A 24937-nucleotide genomic window follows, 5' to 3' on the forward strand; every position below is an offset into this window, starting at 1 on the left:
CTCGCAAGTTACAGCGGCAATTCGGGGGAAATCCTGACACGGTGTACACAGATGTCGCCCGATCCGGTACCAACAAGTACGCCCTCGCAGTCGTAGGAGCGGCCGCAGGTCAAGGGCTTCTGACATGCGCCACTACTCGAGCTGCGTCCGCGAATACCGCAGAAGCTTCAGCCATCGCGCTAGCTATTAAAACTAAGGATATCCTGGGACAATCATCACTTATTCTTACCGATTCCAAGGTCGCATGTAGACTCTTTCTCACCGGGAGACTACCACGCAGCACCATTCGCCTATTAGGACCCGACCTAACGCAGGACCATGCGATCATCTGGTGCCCGGCTCACGCAGGACTCGATGGCAATGAGAGAGCGGACGGCGCAGCTCGTGCTTTTATCAACCGAGCGGCCGACCACTCCGACGAAAGCCCTTTCTTACCGCGAGACATCCTTGAGCACCAACGGCTTGAGCGACGACAGTACAGTCCACCCCACCCTGATCTATCCGGGCGGGACTCTTACGACTGGCGCCGCATACAAACACATACATATCCGAACCTTTCTTTGAAACATGCCATTCACCCCACAATGTACAGTGATAGCTGTCCGTGGTGCGGAGGCAGGCCCACTCTCGCCCACATAACGTGGGATTGCCAGAACAGGCCACCCGAAATTAACTCGCCGCAAATAGCCGGCAAAATTTCCGGAAGGGAGCAGTGGGAGACTTTGCTCGCCAGCGGGGATCGGGTGGTGCAACTAGCACTCCTCGACCAGGCGCGGCGGGCCGCTCAAGCCAGTGGAGCCCTGGAATAGGGGCCCCACCCACCCGCTCCCTAAACACTTTTTTCTTTTCTTTTTTCCCTCAATAAACGTTTTGATATATTTACAGCCGTGCACATCAACAGCCTTATTAACATGGTAAATGAACAGGAAGTGAGAAAAAATGAAAGGATGAAAAAACGGCATTATCAGCAACACTGAAACGCATTTTCATTGGAAATAGAATTAATAAGGAGACATTGCAATAACAGATAATGCGAAATTAAGCACCGAATTTCGGAGAATTGGAGATTTACGAGAAATAAACTCCGATAAACGTTGAATTTCCTCTAAAAAAGAAAGAAAACTCTGAAAAACAACCTCCGAATTTCAAGAAAAATAAACTCCGAAAATACGGAGACCTATAGCTATAATATGCAAGGCTATGCCGCGTTTTACCCTCTACCCTCCTTCTTTCCTTCCTCTTCATCCTCACTTCGCTTTCCCGCCAATTTGCTATTACTATACTAAACATGGCTGTGCTATGCATAACTATGCTATGCTAGGAGATGCTTGGCACATATCCGCTTTCTATGACGCACACCCGCCGAGTTTTGTACGGTCGATCACGGCAGTACCTCAAGCGTAAACGGTTCCGCTGTTAAAACTGTTATTTCAAAATCGGCGTCCACATTTCATTCATTGTGGACATCAGTATCGATATGTTTCTCAATACCTGACGTCAAATCCCCTTTAGAAATGACCCATATATGAGATATAGGAGATGCCGTCTTTCAAATGGCAATGTTACGTGAGTACCTGACATTTTGTTCAAACACTCTCCCCCTACCCCCCGCGCGCTACAATCTTCTTCGCTGTCCCGGCCCTTGCGGGAGACTGCATTTCGTTACTGCGGCTCCTGCCATAAAGCTTTAAGGTCATGTATCACAAACTCCTTACGATATAAAGCCTTGTACAGTAGGTAATACCAGGTCGTAAGTGCTCTTCATACGCCCGAGTGCCATTTCCGATTGAGATAATGACCGTCATGACCTTCTAACGACGCGCCCGACGACAGTAATAGCAGCACATGCAGAGAGCGGATAACAACAGCGGTCGACGTTTTCGTTATGCAATGTCGTTCAGTATGCGTGTGTCGTCAAGCGCGCCAGTGACGTGGTTAACCGGTCGGCAAACAAAAAGAAAAAAAAATAGATCGGCGCCGCTTACTCGAGGCCTCCCGGCTTGCGCATGTCCTTGGTGCTGAAATTGATGTGTCCGCCGGAGCCGCAGAGCGCGTCGCTCTCGAAGGGCTTCGGGTCGAACGAGATGATCACGTCGAACTCTTCTGCCACCCGCTGCAGGATATAGCGCGAGATCCACAGATGATCGCCCGCCGCGACACCCTCCAGCGGACCCACTTGATACTCCCACTGTGAAAGACAAGGGTTGCAATGTCGGCTTATTGGTGAATCATCTGAACACCTTTGATGTAGCGCGAAACAACACACGGACACTAGAAGGCGCTATGTGGCGTCCTCATGTGCGTAGGCGTGCGCAGGGTTCTCCATTAGGGGGGCCAAGTTTCACCGCAGCGCCCGCCCCTCCTTTTGGTCGAGTCGGAAAGATAACGAGCTCCGCAACAAATGAAAAAATGAAAATGAAGTGATGGGGTGCTTTTCACAAAGGCTTACCATTGGTCCGCGGCTTTCCGGGGCAAATGTGGCAAGTAAACAGTTCTTTGAACGCAGCATCTGGGGTCCTTGGTCACCGTTATTATCAGAAAACGTACGTAGCCATAACCATGCGCATTAAAAAATCGCTTGAAAGGTCTGACTGACTTAAGTTATAGGGCATAGTTGGCGCACTATGTGCGCTGTCTGCTTATGTGCCTTCTCGTGTCCGTGTGTCGTTTCGTGCTACATAAAAAGAGTTCAGGTGAAAGACATCCATCGTATGTCTTTGTAAGATAATGGCAAGTAGGATTAGTATAGGTCGTAAATTAATTAGCACGTAGCTGCACTGTGGTGCTAAAGTTCGAGATAATGAAACTAAGCAATCACCACGCAGCCAGCGCTGTCGGAACCTGCTGGTGAAGCAGCGAGGAGGGGGATGACGTCGGATACAGGCGGACATGGAGAGAGCATGTCGTTTTTAGAAGTGCTAATATAAACATGATTGGGGATAAAGTGTGGAAAGGAGCATACAGAGGTAGGCGAGTAACTGAAAGTTGAGCTGCAGTTAGAAGTGATTCATGTTGGAAAACAAAAACAACAACTTATGCGTGTGTACACAGACATTAGCGGAGGAAAACTGACAACAAAAAATCACAGCATATCCACGGAGTGAATGATGATAAGTGGGCGAAGCTGCGGAGGTTCATCGGTAAACCGTGAATCTTCCGTGAATTCTGCCCAGTACATCATCACCGACGTGAGATCGGGCGCGTTTATACTAAAGGTTCGATGAGTTATGACGACTTGCAGCGCACTTTAATTTTACATGTACGCTGTGAATTTTCATTGTTTAGAAAACCATTGCTTAGAAAACATCTGGCGTCTTTCGTTAAGCAGCTGGCGTCTTTTCGTTTTGCTTTAGAAACATCTGGCGTTCTTTCGTTTTGCTTTTACAAAACATCTGGCGTCTTTTGTTGGTTTATTTCATCAATCAACGGCGTTTTGAACAAAATTTTTATTGTTTAATCACGCACAGGAGAAATCTCACCAGGCACTACCTTGGAGGTAAAGAATGGCTGTTAATGGGAATGAGAGACAGAAGAAGTCGGCTTTTAGCTAACGCTGCGAATTTTTTATTGTTCAACAACGCACAGGAAAAATCTCCCACCGGCACCACATTGCAGGTCAAAGCGTAAGACTGGTTACATACTACGCTACGAGGGACGAACGGGTGCCGCTATAAGGAGCTTCGCCCCTAAAACGCCGACTATCATGTGAAAGGTTCCAAAATGGCAGAAAGAAGGTAGGCAAAAGCAACGTTACTAGAACAAACTCAGTTTCAAAGCTCCATATCTCCGCCAGCGGAGAAGGGTGGTCCGAACGGCGGTCGCGAGAACTAGCGGCGCTGCAGTTCCATCTTGCGCCACTATCGGCGCGTCGTCTGCTGTCACGGCATAACGCTGCGGTCCGCCGCGCAGTTGCTCGCGGCAACTGCGCGGCAACTTTCTTATTTTACTAGTTAGGTGGATACTTATGTGGATATGCATAAGGTCGTCTGTATTCATTGGCCCGCGTGCGTTCTTCATTGATTGGCTAAGAATCGATGTTCGGTCTATATTGCCACGGCCACTTCTTGTTTATTTTGATGTATTCGGGTTTGACCAGCAAGGACGGTTATCAACGCTCGACGCTGTCCGGGAAGCAGTGTTCGAGAAGCTTCGCGATTGTAGTAGATCGTTTTGGTAAGATTGCGCGCCGCACGCTAATCTTCCAGCTTTGTCGAGAGATAGCGCCGCCACCAGGCATATCGCTGGAAAGTCCGATAGCGCCTGTATAAAAGCCGACGCACTTTACCGCTTGTCAGTTGATCGACGGTCAATGCTTGTTCACCGCTATCAGTGTATTGCTGTAGTTTGACTTTCAGTTTCCCGGCCACAAGTTCGGCCAAATAAAGAGTTTCATCTCGGACCTGCTGACTGCTGCCTTCGTCGACGTCACGAACCCGTGACATCTGGTGAAAAAGCATCGGGACGATGCTTTTTCAGAGGGGGGCAATGCCACGCCCACTTCTTGTTTTATTTTCATGTATTCGGCTTTGACCAGCAAGGACGGTTATCAACGCTCGGCGCTGTCCGCGAAGCAGTGTTCGAGAAGCTTCGCGAATGTAGTAGATCGTTTTGGTAAGATCGCACGCCGCACGCGAATGTTCCAGCTTTGTCGAGAGATAACGCCGCCACCAGGGATATCGCTGGAAAGTTCGATAGCGCCTGTATAAAAGCCGACGCACTTGACCGCTTGTGAGTTGATCGACGGTCGACGCTTGTTCACCGCTATCAGTGTATTGCTGTAGTTTGACTTTCAGTTTCCCGCCCACTAGTTCGGCCAAATAAAGTTTCATCTCGGACCTGCTGACTGCTGCCTTCGTCGACGTCGCGACCCTGTGACAATATTTGAACTGTCTACATTGCGCTTAACTTCCAAGCAAAGGAGTTTCTAAGCGAATGAGGGTTTTCAGCGCAATTTTTATAACTACCACTACAATTTTAGCCGCTGCCGTCTTATCTAGACTAAGAACAACACAACATGCTTGTAAAAGCTTTAAAGTGTACAAAGAAGCGTACTTACTCGAGATACAAAAACGTTCTAGAAAAACTGTACTCATTTTGTCTACAATTTATTGAAAAACACTTTCTGGAAAAACATCACCAATGCTTTACAATGTTTAAAAGACACGTTTTCGCGACGGTTAAGGGATACTGACCCAAAATCGGAAAATTTTACGAGAACTCGGTAAATGAAATCTCAGTGTGCGATTACATCGAATAGATGTCGTCTCTGAGCAATTTTTTCAGCGGATAGTTGTATTTTCGGTGTCTCATCTTTCTGCGTCGTATTCTTATACGGTGCCTTAAACAATTCGAAAAGATCGGCCGTGATGTGAGCACCGAGCAGTTATTCGCGCGTACTCTGTCGCTAGAAGAGTCGTCAGTATTCAACTTCAGTTTTTCAACTTCACCGAGCAGATGTTCCATGCCCGCAGCAATTCTTACACTGTACGACAGCCGTTTGCGTTTCGTGCTGTAGCCGTTCATTACGCAAACTGCTCGTCAACTACAATTATCTTTTGCACAAGTAAGTCCCCGTTCCCGAAGCAAAGTGTGGGATTGGGCTAGTTGGTATTCCATTATTAAACTGCTCAGCGCAAAAATTTGACACGGTACACACAGAAAAGACGAGGACCAGCGCTGGTCCTCATCTTTTCTATGTGTACCTTGTCAAATTTTTGCGCTGAGCAGCCCGTTCCCGAGCCGGCGAGTGTAAAATATTCCGCACATCTTGTTCGATACTTCGTCGTAAAATCTCTCGAAAATCCACTGCTTTGAAGGCATAGCGAGAGCTGCCAACTGATCGAATGTCAGTGTGATGCAACTCTCAGTCTCGGTAGCGTATATAGGTAATCGCCTGCCTTTCGTTTTGCTGTTCTATTTCTGGCGGCTCCTCCAAACTGGGCACTGGGCTTTCGCGGGACGCCGTGCGGTTTGGGGGGATTTGCGCCTAAACCCCGAATATTTTGGCTTTGAAATGTGGGGTGGAAGTGCTGGGAACAAGCGCGGCCCGGCAACGGGCGCGAGTTAACCACTTTCCACGTGGGATCAAAAGTTCTTGTCCCGCGACGAGACGACGATAGTGCTTTACGATGTCGTCACTCTCAAAATGAACGCCACAGACATTGCATTTCGCAGTAACCTTCCTATCTTTGCGATGCAAAGCTTGAATGGCGTAGGGTCTTTTGGAGGTCCGAAGAAGTGTCGTGATGCGGAGTCGTCGTTGCGGTAGCCGATCTTGCAGCCCGGCGCAAAGCAAGTCGGCATACCGCACCGTGATTCTGTTCGCCCTCGTTACGCTTCGTACATCATGCACGTGTCTTTGTACCAGACGCTAAGCCTGGTCAAGAACAGTCGCAAAAATGACGAGCGAACAAAACGCAGACGTCGCTGTAACCCACGTGCGCTCGCACATCGGCGGCGCCGATCACAACAAGCGCCAGCCGCGGGAGCTAGGCGTGACTGCAGCGCCACTAGTTCTCACGACCGCCACGCGGACCGCCTCTCCGGCGGAGCTTTTAAACTGAGTTTGTTCTAGTAACGTTGGGCAAAAGGTTTGCTTTGCAGGCTCAGGATTGGAAGCGCCATCCCTGTCTGGATTACGCTGTCAATCAGGGACACGCTTGGGCCCAAAGCAATCGCTTATTGCCTTAGAGACGAAATGCAGTATCTAAGCAGTCACATTACTCAGTAGGCATACGCGTGTCCCTGATTGAAGGATGACACTGGCATTTCTTAGTACACGAAGATAAATGCGGATGCCTTCATATTAGTCTTCGAAACGAGCTCTCGAAATCTGTCAATAGCAATCTAAGCGTATGCATACATTGTGAACTCATATCGAGTGCCCGTGGCGCCACCAAGATGCCGATAACAATCCCGCAACGACCGCACGCAACAACCTCCTCGCCGAGACGTGGGAGGCCAAGATCTCCGCACGGGACCTAGACGACCAACGAGGACTCGTCGCCAGGGCCCGGGAGGCGATCGCGGCCAGAGGATTCCTGGACTGAGGGACCCTCCCACCTAAGGTGACCCCGAGCTTACGAGCTCGGGAAGACTGTATCGGCAAATTAAAAGTTTATTTCAACATCATCATAACGACATTGCTTAGAGTGAAAAAAAAAATGGGATCATGCTCTAATGTTTTCCCTAGCACTATAGCACGAGCTATTTATAAAGTATAACACAGTGTATATTTACAATCATAGGCGTGCGCAGGGTTTCCCATTGTAAGGGGGGGGGGGGCAAAGGTTCGTTGCAGACACCCCCTCCCCCCAACCGGTGTTCGGGTCCAAATGGATTTTTAAAAATTGCGGGCAGTTTGCATTAAGTCGCGCAAATCTGCTTGGCTACTGCGCATGCGCGGCTTGGCCAGGTGGTGCGGTATCTGGTCGCTAGACGACGTGGTGCTTGCTTTCTCTTTCTGTATATTTTTTTCTCTACTTCCTTCTCTCTTTCGTTGATGTTCTCTCTGTCTCTCTTTCTTTTTCTTTCGCATTGCTTTCACTCTAGTCTCTCATTCTCATTCTTTGTGTGCTAGACTTTATTCTCTACCCTCCTCCTTTCCCTCCTCCTCACCATCACATCTCTCCTCTTCACGCTCACTTTCCTTTCCCATCCCCTTGCTACACTATACTATACAAGGCTATGCTATGCTCTGGTAGCGTGCCTGGATAGCCGAGTTGTTAGGACACTCGCCTTCGGATTGAGGGTACGCTGGTTCGAATCCCGCCTGGTGAAGAATTTTCTTTCGGCAAGAATTTTTCTCTTTCACTTTTTTTGTATCTTTCTTTCCGTGTCTCCGTTTCTTTCGTTCTTTCTTTCTCTCGCTGTACTCGTTCTCAGGTAGTGGCACATACCCGTTAAGATGATACTTTTCTGCGATCGACTCACAAGGAACGATTCCCTAAACAGCTTCGTTGTTAAAAAAAAATGAAACTGAATCTGTGATTTGCTTCTCACAATGGCCTGCCTTTGGTCCCTGGCACGGTGCAAGAAACACCGTGGTTTCTGGCTTTCTTGAAGTAAAGATTGGAAGTAAACAATTCTTGGAATGGAATGTCAGGGGCCTTCGGCCGCCATTGTCGTCAAAAGGCTGCGTGTCCATAACTGAGTAAACGTATGGGGCAGACTTTGCCCCCCCCCCCCCCCCATGCACCCCATCGTGCGCACGCCTATGTTTACAATGCTGTAAGAAGATTCGGAGAGATGCAGTGGTGCAACACACGTTTCCAATTGACAATCCGATCTGTAGTTCGAGTAGAAAGGCCACATCGCGGCTCGTCTTACCTGCGAAAGTACAACCTCGGAGTTGGTGCCGCTGATTTTGACCCCGGCGTAAGCGCAGGCTTTCAGGTGGGCGTCCGAAATTTGCCTTCCGACGGTGTTCTCCGCTCCGACGCCGAAGAAGAAAGGTCCTGAAGTTTAAAAGACGAAGGAATAAAGAAATGGATGATGCTTTAATGCTGCCCTTTTGGCAGACACAGCAAAGTAATTCTCGGGTCCGTGCGGCATGGCACATGGTCACGTGGAAGCACGCCTTGTGAAGCATAGCCTCCAAGATCGGGCCGCCTATGGCCAGCACTTCACTTCCATCTCGGAGGTCACTGAAGAAGCAATGCAACTGATGGTACAGTGCTCGTCAAATGAAACCCGAACAGCGGCAAGCCTTCGCATGGTATAGTGCGCACCGTCCAGTTATCACCATTGACAGGCGCGCGCATCCGGTTTGACCGCACTGCGCATATGCGCGCCTGCCCATGGTGATAACTGGACGGCGCGCACTATACCATGCGAAGGCTTGCCGCTGTTCGGGTTTCATTTGACGAGCACTGTACATTCGTATGATTTCTACCGCACACCGACTCGGCTTGCACACATCGACACTGAGGCCTGTACACTTTGCTGATGGAAAACATGCATGATCGAGTCAGCTGCTTCTGGAGTAGCTTAGTAGTTTGAAGAGAAGTAAGATCCGAATTATACAGAATCATTGCGGTCAAACTGCATGGTGGGACGGGACACGAAGAAAGAAGTGAGACGCACAAGCGCCGACTATAGAAACTGTTGTTAGTGTGCGCTTGTTTGTCTCACTTCTTTCTTCGTGTCCCGTCCCACCGCGCAGTTTGACTGAAATGAACCCTCGCCAACTTGCCCAACTTTCTACGCTGCTTATTCATACGATCATTGGTTTGTTTTTCTTTATCACCCGGGTTTGACGTGTAAGACCCTCAAGCGCCCAACACTAACGTTCATGAAAACCAGCGGATAATGAAGCCTAGGGATTGTACTGTTTTAACTGCATTGTGGTAATTGTGATATAGATGTGAAGAAAGTAAAGTGGACGAAAAGACAACTTGTCGCCGGCAGGGATCGAACCTGCAACCTTCAGATTCGGTGCTGCCGGCGGCAAATTGTCTTTTCGTCCAGTTTACTTTCATCACATCTATATTACAATTACTACTATGCACTTAAAATAATAATTAACGTCTCCTATACCTTCCTTGCAGGGATCGAACCTGCAACCTTCAGATTCGGTGCTGCCGGCGGCAAATTGTCTTTTCGTCCACTTTACTTTCTTCACATCTAATTACAATTACTACAATGCACTTAAAATAATAATTAACGTCACCTATACCTTCCTTGGCTTGTGTGAGACAAAGGTTGTGTGAAACAAAGAAACGAGCCCTCAACGTTTCCTTCTTTCTATACTAACGTTCGGGGCTGCAGCCACGAGACCTCCCCAGTATTTTTTATTTTATTTTTTTTTTTTTTTGCCTTGATGCATGCCGTGTTTTCACCAAAACAGGAGCTGCCCCCTCCATGTCGGCATTGATTTTACGCAAAAAAGAATTTATTATATCTGTTTGAGTTACTCTGTTCGAAGACCGTCTTTAGAAAACGTTAAAAGAGATAATTTGTGACATCAAGTGGTCTTGTAGTGTACATACCCATTGGCCTAATTGAGTGGCTGTCTCTGGGCCAGCCCAGTGGCAGGCCGTCCTTTGCTCTAAGCACGTACTCTTGCTCGATGCCGAACCAGGGTGCCTCACCGGCAGCTTTCGTCATCACCTCGGCGCACGAGTGACGAGTGTTCGTCTCTGCAATGGAAGAGCGCCGAGGGCAGTTGTATGTACACGCAAAAGCGCATTAATACAGCTTCGAACAAACACTGCGATGTTACGAAAAAAAAAAGAAAAAAGAAGGAACTCTGAAAAGGCATTCTGTAATCGCAGAACCGCTTGCCAAAATGATTGCCTGAAGGCGGACTGAAAGCGTACGCGATCAATAAATTTGAACGGCGAATTGTGCTTTTTCCACTCGATGTACGTTAACACTGAAGTGCGTATATCCGGCGGCGGAAGTGCGCGATGTAGGCAAATTCACGAGGGAGCAAAAATGTCAGTGTATTATGAGAACGAATTATATACACTACGTCGTGAACTGAGATAAACCCTGACGTCATCCTATAGGATGATGTCAGGGCTTGTACTTGATCTATTTTGAGGAAACGAATCATGTGGAAACCTGTAACGTCGGAGGGAGCTTAGTGCAGAACTTCAATAATGAAAAGCAAGGGTAAAAATCGAGGCATTGACAGCTACGTGTTATCCAGGGCACACTGGTTCAGGTTGACTCACTGATTGATTCGTGAGGTTTAATGTCTTAAAGCGAAACTGCGCCTATGAGTGATTTCTTCTTGGAGTGTTCTGAATCATTCTGTCGTTCATGATGTGCGCATAAAACTTGAACATCACCTCCATCAAAATGTGGCCATATCGCCGCCGGGAGTCGTACCCGCAACGTCATGCTCATCAGGAGAATATAGTACAGGCACGTCGCGGCTCAGCAAATGATTGCACTCACTGATACGCAACAGCAATGCGCGCTACTGAAAACGCCCGCCGCAGTCAGAGAATCCAAAGGTTCATTCCAAATAAAAAAAAAATCACGTCAGGGGCTAGAATGTTATAGCTGTCGAAGATGTTAAACACGGAGACGTAAGGAAACCATATCTGACCTTATAAGGTATCAGTCTCGTTCGAATGTCACCCATCACAAGCACTTGCTATTTGAACGTATACGAATTAACGACGCGATATATATCGGTCGTATTTTCGAAATCACAAAGCATGCGTTATTTTCCACGCGCGTAACTAGTACGACATGACGTCATGACAGTTTACCGGCATGACGAAAGAGGTGAAATGCGATTCTTTATGAGCCATTGGACGTCGCTATGCACGGCTGCTACATTAGGAGGCAAACTGACCATGTTCTTAAGCCATCGCCACATATAATTTCGTTTTCCTCATTGTGATTGGCAGGTACGATTGAGCCAATAAACAAGTGTAGTTGGGATGAGTCTGTCTGAGGAGAAAATGCATTCAGTGTCCACGAATACTATTTTCTGAGGTTGAACGTCAGAATGTGTAACAACACAGCAGTGGAGTAGCCAGAAATTTCTGTCGAGGTGGGGGTGTTCGGCCACATCGCCCATGGAACACGCCAATGGAACACGCCAATGTACTGAATGATTGCGTAGACTTATTTCCATGCACTACTCTCGTGACAGACTACCGGTCCAATATCGCGCGGTTGTAACGTTTATTACTCTGCTGTTGCTTGGATGAATTGAATAGGAATGTGAGCTCGCCAGCACTGGACGGTTATTATTCGGACGATGAGCTTCAGTGTCGCTCAAGTGAGCGCGTACGACGACAAACTGAAAGCAGTTTCCTGCTTATCCGTCCGACTGCTACGTGCCGACGACTGTAGCGACCGCTTGCATGCGTGCAAAGCAACCCTAGTAGAGACGACCTTGGCTATCGTCGCTACCAAAAAAGAAACGAAAATAGCATGTAAATGGCACTCGGCCAGTACCGGCTACGAGTAGCACCACATATTTTCCTTGTGCATAGAGTGGAATATATAATTGCCTGCGCGGTTGGTATGAAGTGCGCCTTCTACCTCGACGCAATACACTTAAAGGGGTCATGAACCACTTTTTCAAGTAATGATCTAATGGCCTCAGTATCGGAGTGTACTGCCTCCCGAATCGATTGCCGCAAAAATTTCTCGAATCCGTCAAGAATCAGCGGAGTTACGGGGGTTTGGCGCACGCTCCCAGCGCTTTCTCTCTTTTCTCGTGCCGACGAGCGCACTGGAAGCTAGACAGGGAGGGATGGCATGGGGGAAAGAAGTTACGCCAGCGCGCGTCATGGAACGCGATCGCTCTCCCGCTGTGATTCGCTTGCGCGAGTGCGGCTACCGTGTACTGAGGAGTGCGGCGCCGGCAAGTGCCGGCACCCCGCGGCAAGAAGCGCATCTGATCCGAACGCCGCTCTCGATTTACGTCGGCTATCGGCCAATAAGCATGCTATGTCTCTTGCGACGTACAGCGGACAGACGCCCCGCCCACCGACGAGAGTGAGAACCGGCCTCTGTTTGAAAAGAGGGTGCCTGGGGAAACGGCAACTTCGCGCTCCGCTTGTGGCCATTACGCGGCGCGCACGACTGTAATATTTGGCAGAGCAGTTCATAGCCGTGTCAGCTTTCCGCAGGATGTGTTTTTTCAATCAGCCCAAGGGGTGCTTCATGACCCCTTTAAAACGAATGTATCAGGGGCGTAGCCAGAAATTTTTTCGGGAGGGGAGGGGGGGTTCAAACATACCTTATGTATGTTCGTGCGGGTGTTTGAATGTGTGCAAGTATATAAATACAAGCAAAACTGAAAATTTTCCGGGGGGGGGGGTTGAACCCCCCCCCCTCCCTTGGCTACGCCCCTGGAATGTATGTATTCAGTTTGATCGATGCCGTGACCGCTCATTTTCTCGTGCGCTTCTTTATACGTTGATTTATAGAGACGCGCGACCGAAAAACCTGCATTATACCTGTTGCAAATCAGTTCTGCGGAATCCCACAAGGTGGCGGAAGGTTTAAGAAAGGGAAAATAGACAACCACCCATTTGTAGCACGAAGCCACAAGGAAATCCAACGGATTTCTCAGAAATAAAGCCTCTTAGTTGCCGAAAAATTCGTCCTGGTCCGGGGATCGAACCCGGGACCAACGCCACGCCACCGCATTATACCTGCATGGAATAATCGCCGCGGTGGCCCATTGCCAAAGGCGTTGTGCAGCTACAGAAACGTGACCAGAGGTACGACTATCAACCTCACAGGACCGCATTCCGACGGGCTCTGAACACAAAAGCAGTCGTGTGCCGTGCTTTCGGTGCAAGTAGAGTACTTCAAGCGATCGAAGTTAATTCGAAGACCACCACTGTGGCGTAACTCATAACTTGAGTGTAGCTTCGAAACGACATCCTAAACCGGATTATTTCATCTATTATAATTTATTTTACGTCACAGAGATGTCACGCAGCCGTCACTGCATTTCTAATGCTGGATAAAACTAGTTCACATTTTCAACACTTTGGTCAGGGTTTGCCGCGTCAATAAATTTTCACCACACACTTCCCTTTCGAGTCATAGCGCATCCGCGAAGGTTGTTTGTTGTAATAAATTATTCTTAGAGAACTATGCAATATTGTTGTAGAGTTCTTCTTTAACGTATCTAATGTGAAACCACAGAGACCCATCACTAATGAGAAAAGAAAAGTAAAGAAGATGGAAAACCGAATTGCGGTCTATGTAAATGCCAGCCTCATTTTTAATTAGTATAGATTGTAATTAACACACACATGTCCGCGCCTACGGCACTAGGTTTGAGGAGATTTCGCGTCAAGAAAAATTCGTTCGAGGAAATTTTATCAGCGAATTATTATTGTGATAACAATTATATGGCCACTCCGGATGAATTTTCGCCGTCGCCGTCATGTTCAGAATAAAATAAATGTAAATATCATAAGTGATTATAATTTAGTGAATATCATAAGTGATTTCACCCACCGTGCGGCGTTCCGTCGTACTTTAACACCTGGCACAGCACCAGTTTGTTCCGTCCCTTGAGAAAGGGGTCTCGAAAAAGGGCTACGGGCTCCATGTACATCTCGGACTTTGCGCCGGCGTCACCCCACTGGTACGTGCCCAGGCCGCAGAACGTCCAGCGTGGACAATCTGCAAGAAGAAAATCAGAATAACCGTCTCTCAAAGGCTATTTTATTTATTCATTCATTCGGTTCTCTCGGATACGCTAAACTATTTGTGTTGCATAACGGAGGACGAGGATCAATAAAAAATTGGGGGCGTAAAAGGAAAGGCCTAAAGTAAGGCACTTTCTCAGCGAGTGAAGAAACAAACATTCTTCTTGTAGTGAGTATTTGCGCGCCAAGGTATGCCCCCGTAAGCAGGGCTTACAGCTTCTGCACACATTAAGTGTTTACAGTCCTATAAGGCTATAACACTTTTTTTACACACGGCTGTGAGCTCTCACTACATACACAACGAAAAAAGGCGTCGTTAAAAACATTGTAATGATTCTGACCACCTTGTGTGGGATAAATATTATGCTTACCTAGAATAACTGCCACGTGGGCCTGTCGATATGAGTAAGACTTTTTGCCGACTCTTTTCTTGTTTCTTGTGTTCTTGTTTCTTTGTTGGCGCCAACATGTATCCCCACTGTTGGTATGAGTTCGTGAGGAGAAAAGTGCTACTAGAACGAAGACTTAGCAAGAACACAGCACAAAGGACTTACCAACAATAGAAAATTTTATTTAGGAAGAAACGTTCTTATATATACGTCGAATAAATGTACTACGTAATCAAGAAGGCAGCATCATTATCGAAGTTCCAGGTCTCCGTTCCATAGTGGCGCGTTTCCAGTTAGGGTTATATCAAGCTATCAAGTTTACTTCCAATTATTATTCGGGAAGCACGAAAGGGGAACTTATTCCCACATATGTTTTGATCTGACCCCTTGTACCAGGGGCGTAGCCAGAATTTTTTTTCGGGGGGTGGGGGTGGGTGGGGGGAGGTTCAACCATACTTTATGTACGTTCGTGCGTGCGTTTGTGTGTGTGCGTGTATATATACGCAAGCTAAATTGAAAATTTTCGTGAAGGGGCTACTAATACAAGTACACTAGCAAGGTACCCACTACGCCATAAATCACAATTTTTGTGAAGTTGGGAAGCACCTACTAAGCCAATATTCGTCATTCTGCGGAGAAGCGAGGCACCAGCTACACGTCTGTAAGGCATTATGTGCACTTTCTTGAGGTGACGACTGGTGACGGTGAAGAATTATGGCTCATTTCTTTGTAATGGGTTGGAAGCTTTAAACGGCCCACCAGTTATGCAATTTGCATTGGGTGACGCCCGGTCGCTATTTCCCTTTCCCGCCATGCTGTATAACATAGGTTGACGTGGGAGAGAGAGAGGTGGGGGGCGAAGAACTTTATTGAGACCCCGAAGAAATGATCATGCGCTTATGGGCTTCCTTGGCAACCAATACAAGTGCACTTGCGAGGAACCCACTACGCTATAAATCATTGTAATTTTTGAGAAGTGGGGAAGCAGGCACTATGCCATTTTTGTCATTCTACGGAGAGCCGTGGTACCTGCTAAACGCATGTAAGGCATTATGCGCACTTTGCTGATGCTGTGCCTGATGACGATGAAGAATTATGGCGGAGCCCTTTGTAACGGGTTGGAAGCATTCAACAACCTACTCGTTGCGCAATTCGCATTGTGCGACGCCTGGTTACAGAATTCGCGTTGTGCGACGCTTGGTGCTTATTTTACTCATCTACCACGCTATATTGCATATGTTAATGTGGTTCCTTCCCAACATGAAGCCTGTATAGGACCTTTATGCAGTGCAGTTTCAAGCACCGGCATGGCTCTGAGGTTGAATACTAGGCTCCCACGCAGAGGGCCCAGGTTCGAACCTCGTTCCATCCTGGAATTTTTTTCTTAAGTCGTTTTTCTTTCTTATTTCGAGCGATAGTGGTTACGGACACCGGCGGCGGCGGCGGACAACTACGGCGCCAAAAACGGCCGCTGAAGTGATCTCATAACAGCTTTCGCTGTAAAAAAAAAAATAACAATCAGAGTGAACGCTGTTTCGCGGACACTGCTGTCAGTTGCTACTTTCTTGTTCCATATTGCGTATTGAGATGTCTTTTCCTAAATGTGAATATAATTGAAGCTTAATGGAGTGTTTCACCAAACGTTTTGAACACCCGCCTCGGTGGTCTATGTGGTTATGGTTCTCGACTGCTGACCCGCTGGTCGCAGGATCGAATCCCGGCCGTGGCGTCGCATTTTCGACGGAGGCGAAAATGGTTGAGGCCCGTGTGCATAGATTTAGGTGCACGTTAAAGAACCCCAGGTGGTCGAAGTTTCCGGCGTCCTCCACTACAGCGTCTCTCATAATCATATCGCGCGTTTGTACGTTAAGCCCCAACAGTTATTATTACTATTACAAACGTTCTGAACGTTATATGCGCGTACAGTGTTTGTGTACATGTAGCGTTGAAAGAAGCAAGATATTGACAGGACTCGGCACATGGCAGCCTTATCTTCTTATTGAGATAGCATTTTGCGCATTGCTATCGCAGCGCGCAAAACTTGATAGTGAGAGCGCAGAACAGTGCGCTATAACCTTAAAGCAAGATGCGTTGCTGGAGGAAAAGAGGTGGCGACCATGTCATGTTTTTCATCTTGCAAGCGCCTGTATAGTAAACGGCAGCACCTGTTGATGTTGACAGCACAATCGGCACCGATTGCTGGAGCGAATATCGAGGCCAACGCCTTCATCGCTGCCCTCTCGATTACCTCCGCGGTAGTGCGCGCAGGTCAAAACACATCATAATATATATAGAACTAATATATATATAAAGTAAGGTATGCAGCAAGCGTTCACCTTCCGGCGTTTTCGGCTCGAAGTCGAAGGTCCGCGTCTTGGCGCGCACATTCTCGAGAGTGCCGTCGACGAACACGTATGTGCAGAAGACCATATCGTCCGGCTGTTCGAGCTCGAGGTATTTCTTCATAATGTCGGGTCTGTATGTCGCCATGGCTCTTTTTCGGGGGTGGCGGAGGGACTGTGATGGAGGAGACGCGCGGACGCAGCTCGACTTGCCGCTGAGCGAACGGAAAGCAGAACGAGCCGTTAAAAGGAAGCGTGCGCTGGGTGAGCAGCTGAGTGGAACACCAGAGAAGGACGAGGAGGAGTGAGAGAGAGAGAGAAAGGACGAGGCCGGTTGTTGCCAGGTTGTTGCGGCGCAACAGAGGAGGCGACGTCAGTAGGCAGCCAGGCAGATGCTCAGGGCCTCCGTCTTGCAAGTTGTGGCGGCTGCAACAGCAGCTTCGACTCCCTCCCCCAGTGCATTCCCTTTCCATTTTTCATCGCGTTTCGCCATCCGTTTCTCGCGCGCAAGTGCGCTCGTGGTATCAGGTTATACTAGGCCGAGGACGACGTTGCTACGCCTCTGCTACGGCGAACAGAGCGGGATCGCTGGTGTTATATAAACTCATAGCTCTCCCCGCGTTTCTTATTAATCAACAGACGAAAGGAAGGCGCGATTAGAGGTCTGGAGGACCGCATCGTTTTCGCGCGGCTATCTCAGTTGTTTAGTTTGAGCGAATGAGAACAATGCGCCGCAGCTCTTCCTCCACGCTGGTGCAATAAGTCAGTCACTACGGATCCATTGTGTCATATCGACGAAGTCGCCGATAAAGGCGTAAGCGAAACAGATAACTCTTCTCAGATACGATCAAGCGTGCTTTCCGTGGTGTCGAGTCAACGTCATGCGACGCCTGCGCCCCAGTTATCTTCACTGAAAACGTTGTCACATGGAGCAAACTCAGAAACGTTGTTTGAGCTTCGACACAGTGGCGACGAAAATATGCAGCACGTCGGTAAAAGGACGATAACATCTCTTGCTTTTTCCGTGCGACCACTGTATGATTCGGCAGCTGTGGTCTCAGTCTCACCACTCTCTGTCGTGCTACGCTTTTAGCAGGCCCCGGAAACTCAGCGCCAGTTTCGGTTTCAAGGAACATGCGCGCTCGTAGCGGTTGCCGGGCATCCTAAAATCCGGCTGAACGACGTGAGGTTGATGTGGATGTTCGTATTAACTGTCTGTCACGAGATTTTACAAATGAAGAAATTTGACTGAACTGTAAAAACCTCTTCTTTTGTTTATTTGTGCGTTTTATTTCTTATTTTGTGAATTTCAAATCGGGCGAAGCGCGGCAACTGGTTAACTTCTGTTCGTAGCGCTTGCCTCTTGCCTCCGCTCACCCTTGCCAGTCGCTCAGCGATATCACGAGTTGGATCGCGCTCGGTTATCTCGCTCGGTTGACGTACCAAGCATGCACCAAGTGTGAATACGGGAAAGATAAGACATTTGATGGGGCGTGCCGCGAACGGAAGCCGCAGGGAGCCACGTCGAGGAGGACAACCGAGTATTATAAGACTATCGGGGCATCACATGTTTTGCGCGGCTCTGTGGTGTGTTAACCCAGGGATTTCCAGTTCCGCGAAGGTTTTGCAGGTTTTCTAGTGACAGCGGGTGAGCACAAGTATTCGGTCCATTATTTGAGCAGGTATTCATTTTGCATAAGTACATGAGTAAATCCAGTTCTCTGAAAGCCTGACTGGGCTGACATAAGCGCAGAGTCGCTAGACTAACTCGTTGTGACGGCAGCCTGCCTGTTGCCGGCAAAATACGTTTAATGAAAGACTTGAATGCTTGTTAATTCGGCGGCACAGTATGTTCATCGTTTACTTTCGCCATGTAGTTCAAATTGTAGTTCAAAAGCAATTATAGGCTCCTTGCTGTTCATGGAAATGCATGTAACTAGTTTGAAACTTTGTGGTCCTTTACTTATAATACTGTCACTGAAATACATGTAATGGACTCGACGCTGGGGGCGACGTTTCGACAAGCGGTCATTTCTTCGTCAAGGCAATGCTGCTGGCCTGACGAAGACAAGGCAACTTGTCGAAACATTGTCTCCAGCGGCATTCCCTTTACAACGATTCATCTTCGCTTCAAGCCTTGTTGGGTAACAGGTGTCTCAGCTTGCGACTGCTTCTGCGCAGAACTGATAGACGGAGCGATCAAGGCGACGGTGAGTGAAGGCAAATTTATATACATATAAACAGAGGCGTTACATATTCGGCGCTGGGGCCGACAGCTTAACGGGCTCGCACAGCGGTGCGACGACGACCCGGGATTTCTTCGTTCTCTGTCTCTCCGCGCAGCTTGGTTCTTTTATAGCCCTGGCCGACCCCTTGCATCAGCCAGTAGTTCGAAGCCTCCAATCAGGAACCGCCGTTGGTCGCTGGCTCAAACCGGATCCGCGGGGGAAAGGGCTTGCCGCACGTTGCGGGAGAGATTTCCGTCGGTTGCATCAGACGCAGCGCCGGAGTTGCCGGGCATTGCGTAAGGGCCCGCTGACGCTAGCGGCAAGCCTGCCGCAACGGCGCGGTGCCGCAGAACGTCGGCCGTTGCCGCACGCGCGAGAGCTGTCCTACTTGCACGGCAAGCTTCGCCGGCGAGCCTCCGAAAAACATGGCCGCACTGCCAAAAGCGGTTGTCGTCCACCTCGAATCGATCAAGTGGCCGCCGTGCGCTCTGTAGCGTGCAAGCTCCGAACTGATGCTTCCATTTGCTTTAGATTCATGTCCTTAAGCTTCGACAGCAAAGTATTCGTACCAATTCAACCCCGTTTTGGAGAGCCATACTCAAATAATCCATGCTGTAAGCTTAGCGAGTCGAGATGGGCGCTTCTGAATACTCGGAGGAAATAGATTCCGCGTTTGTTAGTTATTTTTAATCCTCCATAGATGGCGCCACTCGACCTGGCGCCAGCTTGGGGATTGTACGCGACGCTTTTATTGCGATAGCAATTATATGGACAGTCTCGGCTGGATTTTGCCGTCGCCGTCGCCGCCGTCATGCACCGTATATGTATAAGTATGTATATATATATATAAAGGCCCCAAAGAAAAATAACTCAGAAAAATGCTTCCGAAGCGCGGAATCGAACCAGGGACCTCTTGCTGCGCAGCGAGCGGCGCTATCCACTACGCCACGAAACGCAGATCCTCCACGTAGCTAACGGCGAGCGTTATATACACACCATTTAGCGCTGGACGGACTCAGAGACAGCAGGCGATAATAAGCGTTTCTTCATTACCAGCGAGGTGGCGCTAGGAGCCCGACGGGCGCATTTAAAAGTCGTCGGCGAGCTCGCTCGCTTCTTCCTATATTTGCGCAGCGAGAACATTGCCCTTCCGTTGTCTGCTCGCGCGGTTTTCTCGCGGTGAGGGGAAGAGGAATGTTTCACGCTTTCACCGTGATGTCCGCGCTCATGTTACGGCGCGTACGAATGTCACTCGAGCTCAGGGACGCCGCCAAACGAACAAACAGAAGATGAGCGCGAACTATCAAGTGTCACAGATCGACACTTGAAGCACGCTAGTTTCCTTCGCTGCTTCGGCCGCCTTTGCAACAGAAGCGCTGTTCGAACTGAGAGTATCCATTGGCGAGCCTCACTTCGTATAGCATTAGTTCCTTGCTATCGCATTCATTGCTTCGCCCTTGCGGCGAAACTGTGACTTTTTTTTTATGCTGGACAGACTAAAAGGCTCTATTGACTGCCGGAAGCATGCCTGGCAACGACACGGACGACATCCGCACTTCTAGCGTGAAAAACGAGCAGTAAAAAAAGCAAGCAGCTCGAAGCGTCCCGCGGCAGACGCAGACGACGAGGAAAGCCGAAAGCAGACGACGCGGTGCGCCGTAGTCATGGCAACCGCTCCTCCGTCGCTGATTGGCCACGTCGCTCTGCGGCAGACGGCGAAAGGCAAGAAAATGGGTCTCGGACCTATTCTTCCAACGGCAAAGAACGGCTGACGTGCGCGAACGAAATCGCTTGCGCACAGCAGCCTGAGACCGTCAAACGGCAAACGGTGAGCTGCCGTGCCGCTAGCGTGAGCGGGCCCTAAGACTCCCGCCTCGTTGCATCAGCTGGTGTTGACGCTGGTTGCGTCAGCCGCATCGCCGAAGTTGCCGGGGATTGCGTAAGACTCCCGCCTCGTTGCATCAGCGGGTGTTGACGCTTGTTGCGTCAGACGTTCTACCAGCTTGAATGCCTTGTTGAAGCAAGGAAGTTTGGGTTGGGAGCCCTGGCATAACAGCCTCTATCGTCCCCTGAACTTCTGTCTTGTTTGGTACTAAGTTATGTAAGAAAAATATGTTTGCCATCATAACATACGTGATGGAGCCAGGTACGACGTGGCCTGCTCGTGATTGTTAATGATTTTCGCATTAGTTCGGATATTCTGGGTTCAATGTTTGCTCATTATGTGCATATTTCAGTTGTGAATTAAAGTTGCTTTTGCAGATTGACACTACCACACTACGTGTGTCTCCGTTTTTTTAGTACGAAACATGTGATAAAGAAAAACATTTAAATTTTACTTGTGTTGATCGAGTTTTGTCTTATTGAGAAATCGGTCATCTTTGGCTTGTGCACTTCACAACACACGAACAAAATTTAAAAAAATGGTTAACTAAATTTAACGAATGGCCGCGTCACCCGAGCGGCCAGCGGACCTGCAAAATAGCACGAACACATTCTTTGCACATTCCGCTTGCATGCGAAGTGGGAAAGGAGGGCTTCCGCGGCAACCCTCCTTCTCTCAGTTTCGCACATTTTCCCTCTATTTGCTGATCTCACCAGTGACGTCATGAAAGAAATGTTCTGTTTGTGAATTATTTCTAGTAGATACCCGGCAGCCACCTGTGGTGGAAGCTGCGCTGCCGCAGCGTATCAGCATGCGAGAGCGCGTCCCATCTGCTTTTATCTGGTGTGGCTTTGTCACTTGATATTGACTTGCAGAAGAGGCGCTGACTGGAATGCACAATTGTTTGCAAGCTTCGAGTCGCGTGCAACTGACACAAAGTGACTGAGTCGGCTATTTCTCACTGAGTCACGGTATACATAGGATTGTGCAAATATCATCAGTTATCATGGTGTTAAATAAACGAAAAAAATATTTTGGCAGATCCCACGCGTTGTGGGAATCGGTGTCATGCGAAGCAGACAGCGAGTACTTCTGTGATGTATTTTATGTCTTTCAGGCAAGCGTTGCGAGCTGGATCGACGTGTTTTCGCAAGTGTAGTAGCTGTGTACACATCGTGTGCTTATTAGGCACATCGACAACACTGGCGTTTAAAGGGTAACTTGTGGTGCGACGTAACGTCAGCCCTAATGATAAAGTACGTACGTCAATATTATCGAAACTAAGTGAACTTTATCGTGCAATCATGTGAATATCGTGCGTAACTTTCGTTAGTCTATTCCTCCGGGGTCGAACAGTGCTTCAATGTAGCTTGCTGAATCATAGAAATACAGATGTAATGTTTATTAGGCTGCTATAAAAGCGGAGCCAACACTGGAACCACAGACTTTAATCTGATATGACGCCTGCATCGTAGGAGTACATATGTACTCTTAATTGCTTTCTCGTAAAGTTAGGTAGCCAGCACCACAAACAAAACTGACGTTCCACCTACATTACGCCTGCAAAGGCAGTTTTTCCAAACCAGTTTATAGACTTTGCGTGGCTCTGTGGTAGAATACCTGATTGCCACGCAGAATGCTTGGGTTCGATTACTGCTGGGATCTTAATTTTATTCTTTCCATTCGTCGGGTCAACGCTGCCAATATAGGTTTTTAAATGATCAATGTCGGTTATCGCCGTTCCTGGGCAGATATAAAATGACAGTCACCTGTGGGGCATACCCGTACACCGCGACCCTTGGTAAACGGGTATGTGACACACGTGCCTGGAGGAAAGGGTTTGACGACGTACGAGACAGGATTTTCACGTTATTCATGTCATGACCCGACAGTCATATTAGTAAAATCATCTGACCCTCCCATGCCAATTTTGGTCTACACCAAGTAAAGGAGGCGATCATGAGAGCACCCAGACGTAGGCGGCTAGATAGATAGATAGATAGATAGGTAGTGCGAAAGGTTCTCTAAGAAATGCTTCGCGTTTAATAAAAAAAAATTTAGTGGTTCTTTCGAGTCCGAACTAATTTTCCGTAACAACGGAACTCACTCGCAATAAAAACTTTATCTTGGTTGCTTGCTTCTTGCTTGAATAAACGCGTTATATGTATGTGGCTCTTTATATAGCATCCGCTCATATTTTCTTACATTTGTATTTTATCCGTCACGGTGACAATCTATGAGTACCTACCATCATCCGATCAAACTGTATACGTATTATACTACTGTGCTAACGCGACAGCTTTTGCCGTAATACCTTCAAGATTTAGTCTTACATTGAGTGACAATAAAATGAAACAGCTTGCTTTCCGACTTACTGTTGACATACGACGTACCACCGACAATCCAGTGTGCTTTCTTAAGCGCGTTAATTTGATGCTATGTTGGCGTCAGATTTACTGTGTTCATTACCTATTCAGTAAGCTTGCCACTATTGGTACCTTTGCATAATTGATGTTAAAAATCTGGGCGTGCAGACACAGACACAAGTGAGGGATCAAGACGACACAAACGCCGACTAACATTCTGAATTTCTGCTTGTGAAGTCTTGACCTATCTCTTGTGCACGTGTTCGCATGCCCAGTTTTTTTAACATGAATGCCTACCAAATAGCTCAGCTCTGTTATTCTGGCCTAACTGACCTTCCGACATAATAGCACAGTTGAATCTCATATCTTGCCTTCTAGCCTGATATTTATCCATTTAAAGAAAGCTAAGAGTTGGCTTACTACAAGCAAACTTCCTCGTTTCATCGGCCCCATTGAACGGTTAAAGGTAAGCAGGGGCGTAGCCAGAAATTTTTTTCAGGGGGGGGGGGTGTTCAATCATACTTTAGGTATGTTCATGTGTGCGTTTGTATGTGCGCGTGTATATATACGCAAGCAAAACTGAAAAATTTCGGGGGGGGGGGTTGAACCCTCAACCCCCCGTCCCCTGGCTACGCCCCTGAAGGTAAGGACGGATGACAGCACGGGCGCCAGCACGCCGCGCCGCCGGCTGTGAGAGCAAGAACCCTCGGGTCGCACAAGCGGCCGGTAATATTACACCGCAGCGGCGGATCTGCCTCCCTCCGTCAGAAGTGTGCAATCTCGAACATTCTCTTGCAAACACTCCATCGTATTTCCTCGGCACTGCTATCATATTTTAAACATATTGACCTTCATCATATACGTCTCCTTAATCCACTGCTGCTGAAGCCGCATTCTAGCCTCTACCCCTGTAAATATATAAATTAAATATAACGACCCGCGTATGCTCCGGCGTATGTGTACTTACAACGTCGAGCCCCTGTACAGCGCAGAAAAAAAGAAGAGTCTACACAAGCCATTGTCCATCGCCCTCCGAGCACTATAACAACGCCTTCCAGTTTTGCTTTTCACGGATGAAGCCTGGCGGTGCCGATTCAGCTGGAAAATGCGAAGGAATCTGAGTTCCTCGCTCCGAACTGTAGACAAAAGCGCACGTGTATAGACCAGAATTTTCATCGCTTGCAGGGTGCAGCCTTCTTTGCTGGGGGGTTGCTAAATACGTGGAACGGAGGACTACGCTAGCATCCAGCGTTTTCTTATCACATGATGGCCGCCAGTGTCGCTCGCCATCAGCTGTGACGTAACCATTCCGCAGCCCCTACGCTGACCTTGCCAACAGATGACAACTGGGCTCAAGATTATGTATGCTTGCTCTAAACGTGGGTGCGAGAGTAAAAATAATCTGGTGTATAGACTGTTGCATTGCATCCAGCAGCTGCGCAACAATAGCTGTTTCTTTCCTATACAGCTTAACATGACGTTGTTATTACAGATTGGTCTGAAGTTTGAGTTAAGTCGCGGGAAAATGATGACAGAGTTGCGAACGTATCGTGCAAAGCTGTGAGCCTTTTTTTAAACGTTTG

The 24937-nt window shown here is 48.2% G+C and overlaps 1 protein-coding gene across 1 annotated transcript; it reads right to left on the reverse strand.

The window, feature by feature from the left end:
- Positions 1-1981: 1981 nt before the first annotated feature.
- On the reverse strand, positions 1982-17131 carry LOC119382586 (glutamine synthetase, mitochondrial). Its single transcript, XM_037650347.2, has 5 exons — positions 16870-17131; positions 13951-14118; positions 9990-10139; positions 8329-8456; positions 1982-2188 (listed from the first exon to the last, which is right to left on the reverse strand). Exons 1-5 carry the CDS (start codon positions 17021-17023, stop codon positions 1982-1984), a joined length of 807 nt encoding a protein of 268 aa, XP_037506275.1. The 5' UTR covers positions 17024-17131.
- Positions 17132-24937: the final 7806 nt, after the last annotated feature.

This window comes from Rhipicephalus sanguineus, chromosome 2 (genome assembly GCF_013339695.2).
Source record: "Rhipicephalus sanguineus isolate Rsan-2018 chromosome 2, BIME_Rsan_1.4, whole genome shotgun sequence".
Lineage (NCBI taxonomy): Eukaryota > Metazoa > Arthropoda > Arachnida > Ixodida > Ixodidae > Rhipicephalus > Rhipicephalus sanguineus.

Excerpts from the sequence above, each read along its gene's own strand:
- LOC119382586 (XM_037650347.2), bottom strand. The coding sequence starts at position 17,023 with ATGGCGACATACAGACCCGACATTATGAAGAAATACCTCGAGCTCGAA. Across the intron at positions 10,140-13,950 it reads GTACGACGGAACGCCGCACG|AGACGAACACTCGTCACTCG; the intron begins GTGGGTGAAATC and ends CTTCCATTGCAG. Across the intron at positions 2,189-8,328 it reads CCGAGGTTGTACTTTCGCAG|TGGGAGTATCAAGTGGGTCC; the intron begins GTAAGACGAGCC and ends TGTCTTTCACAG.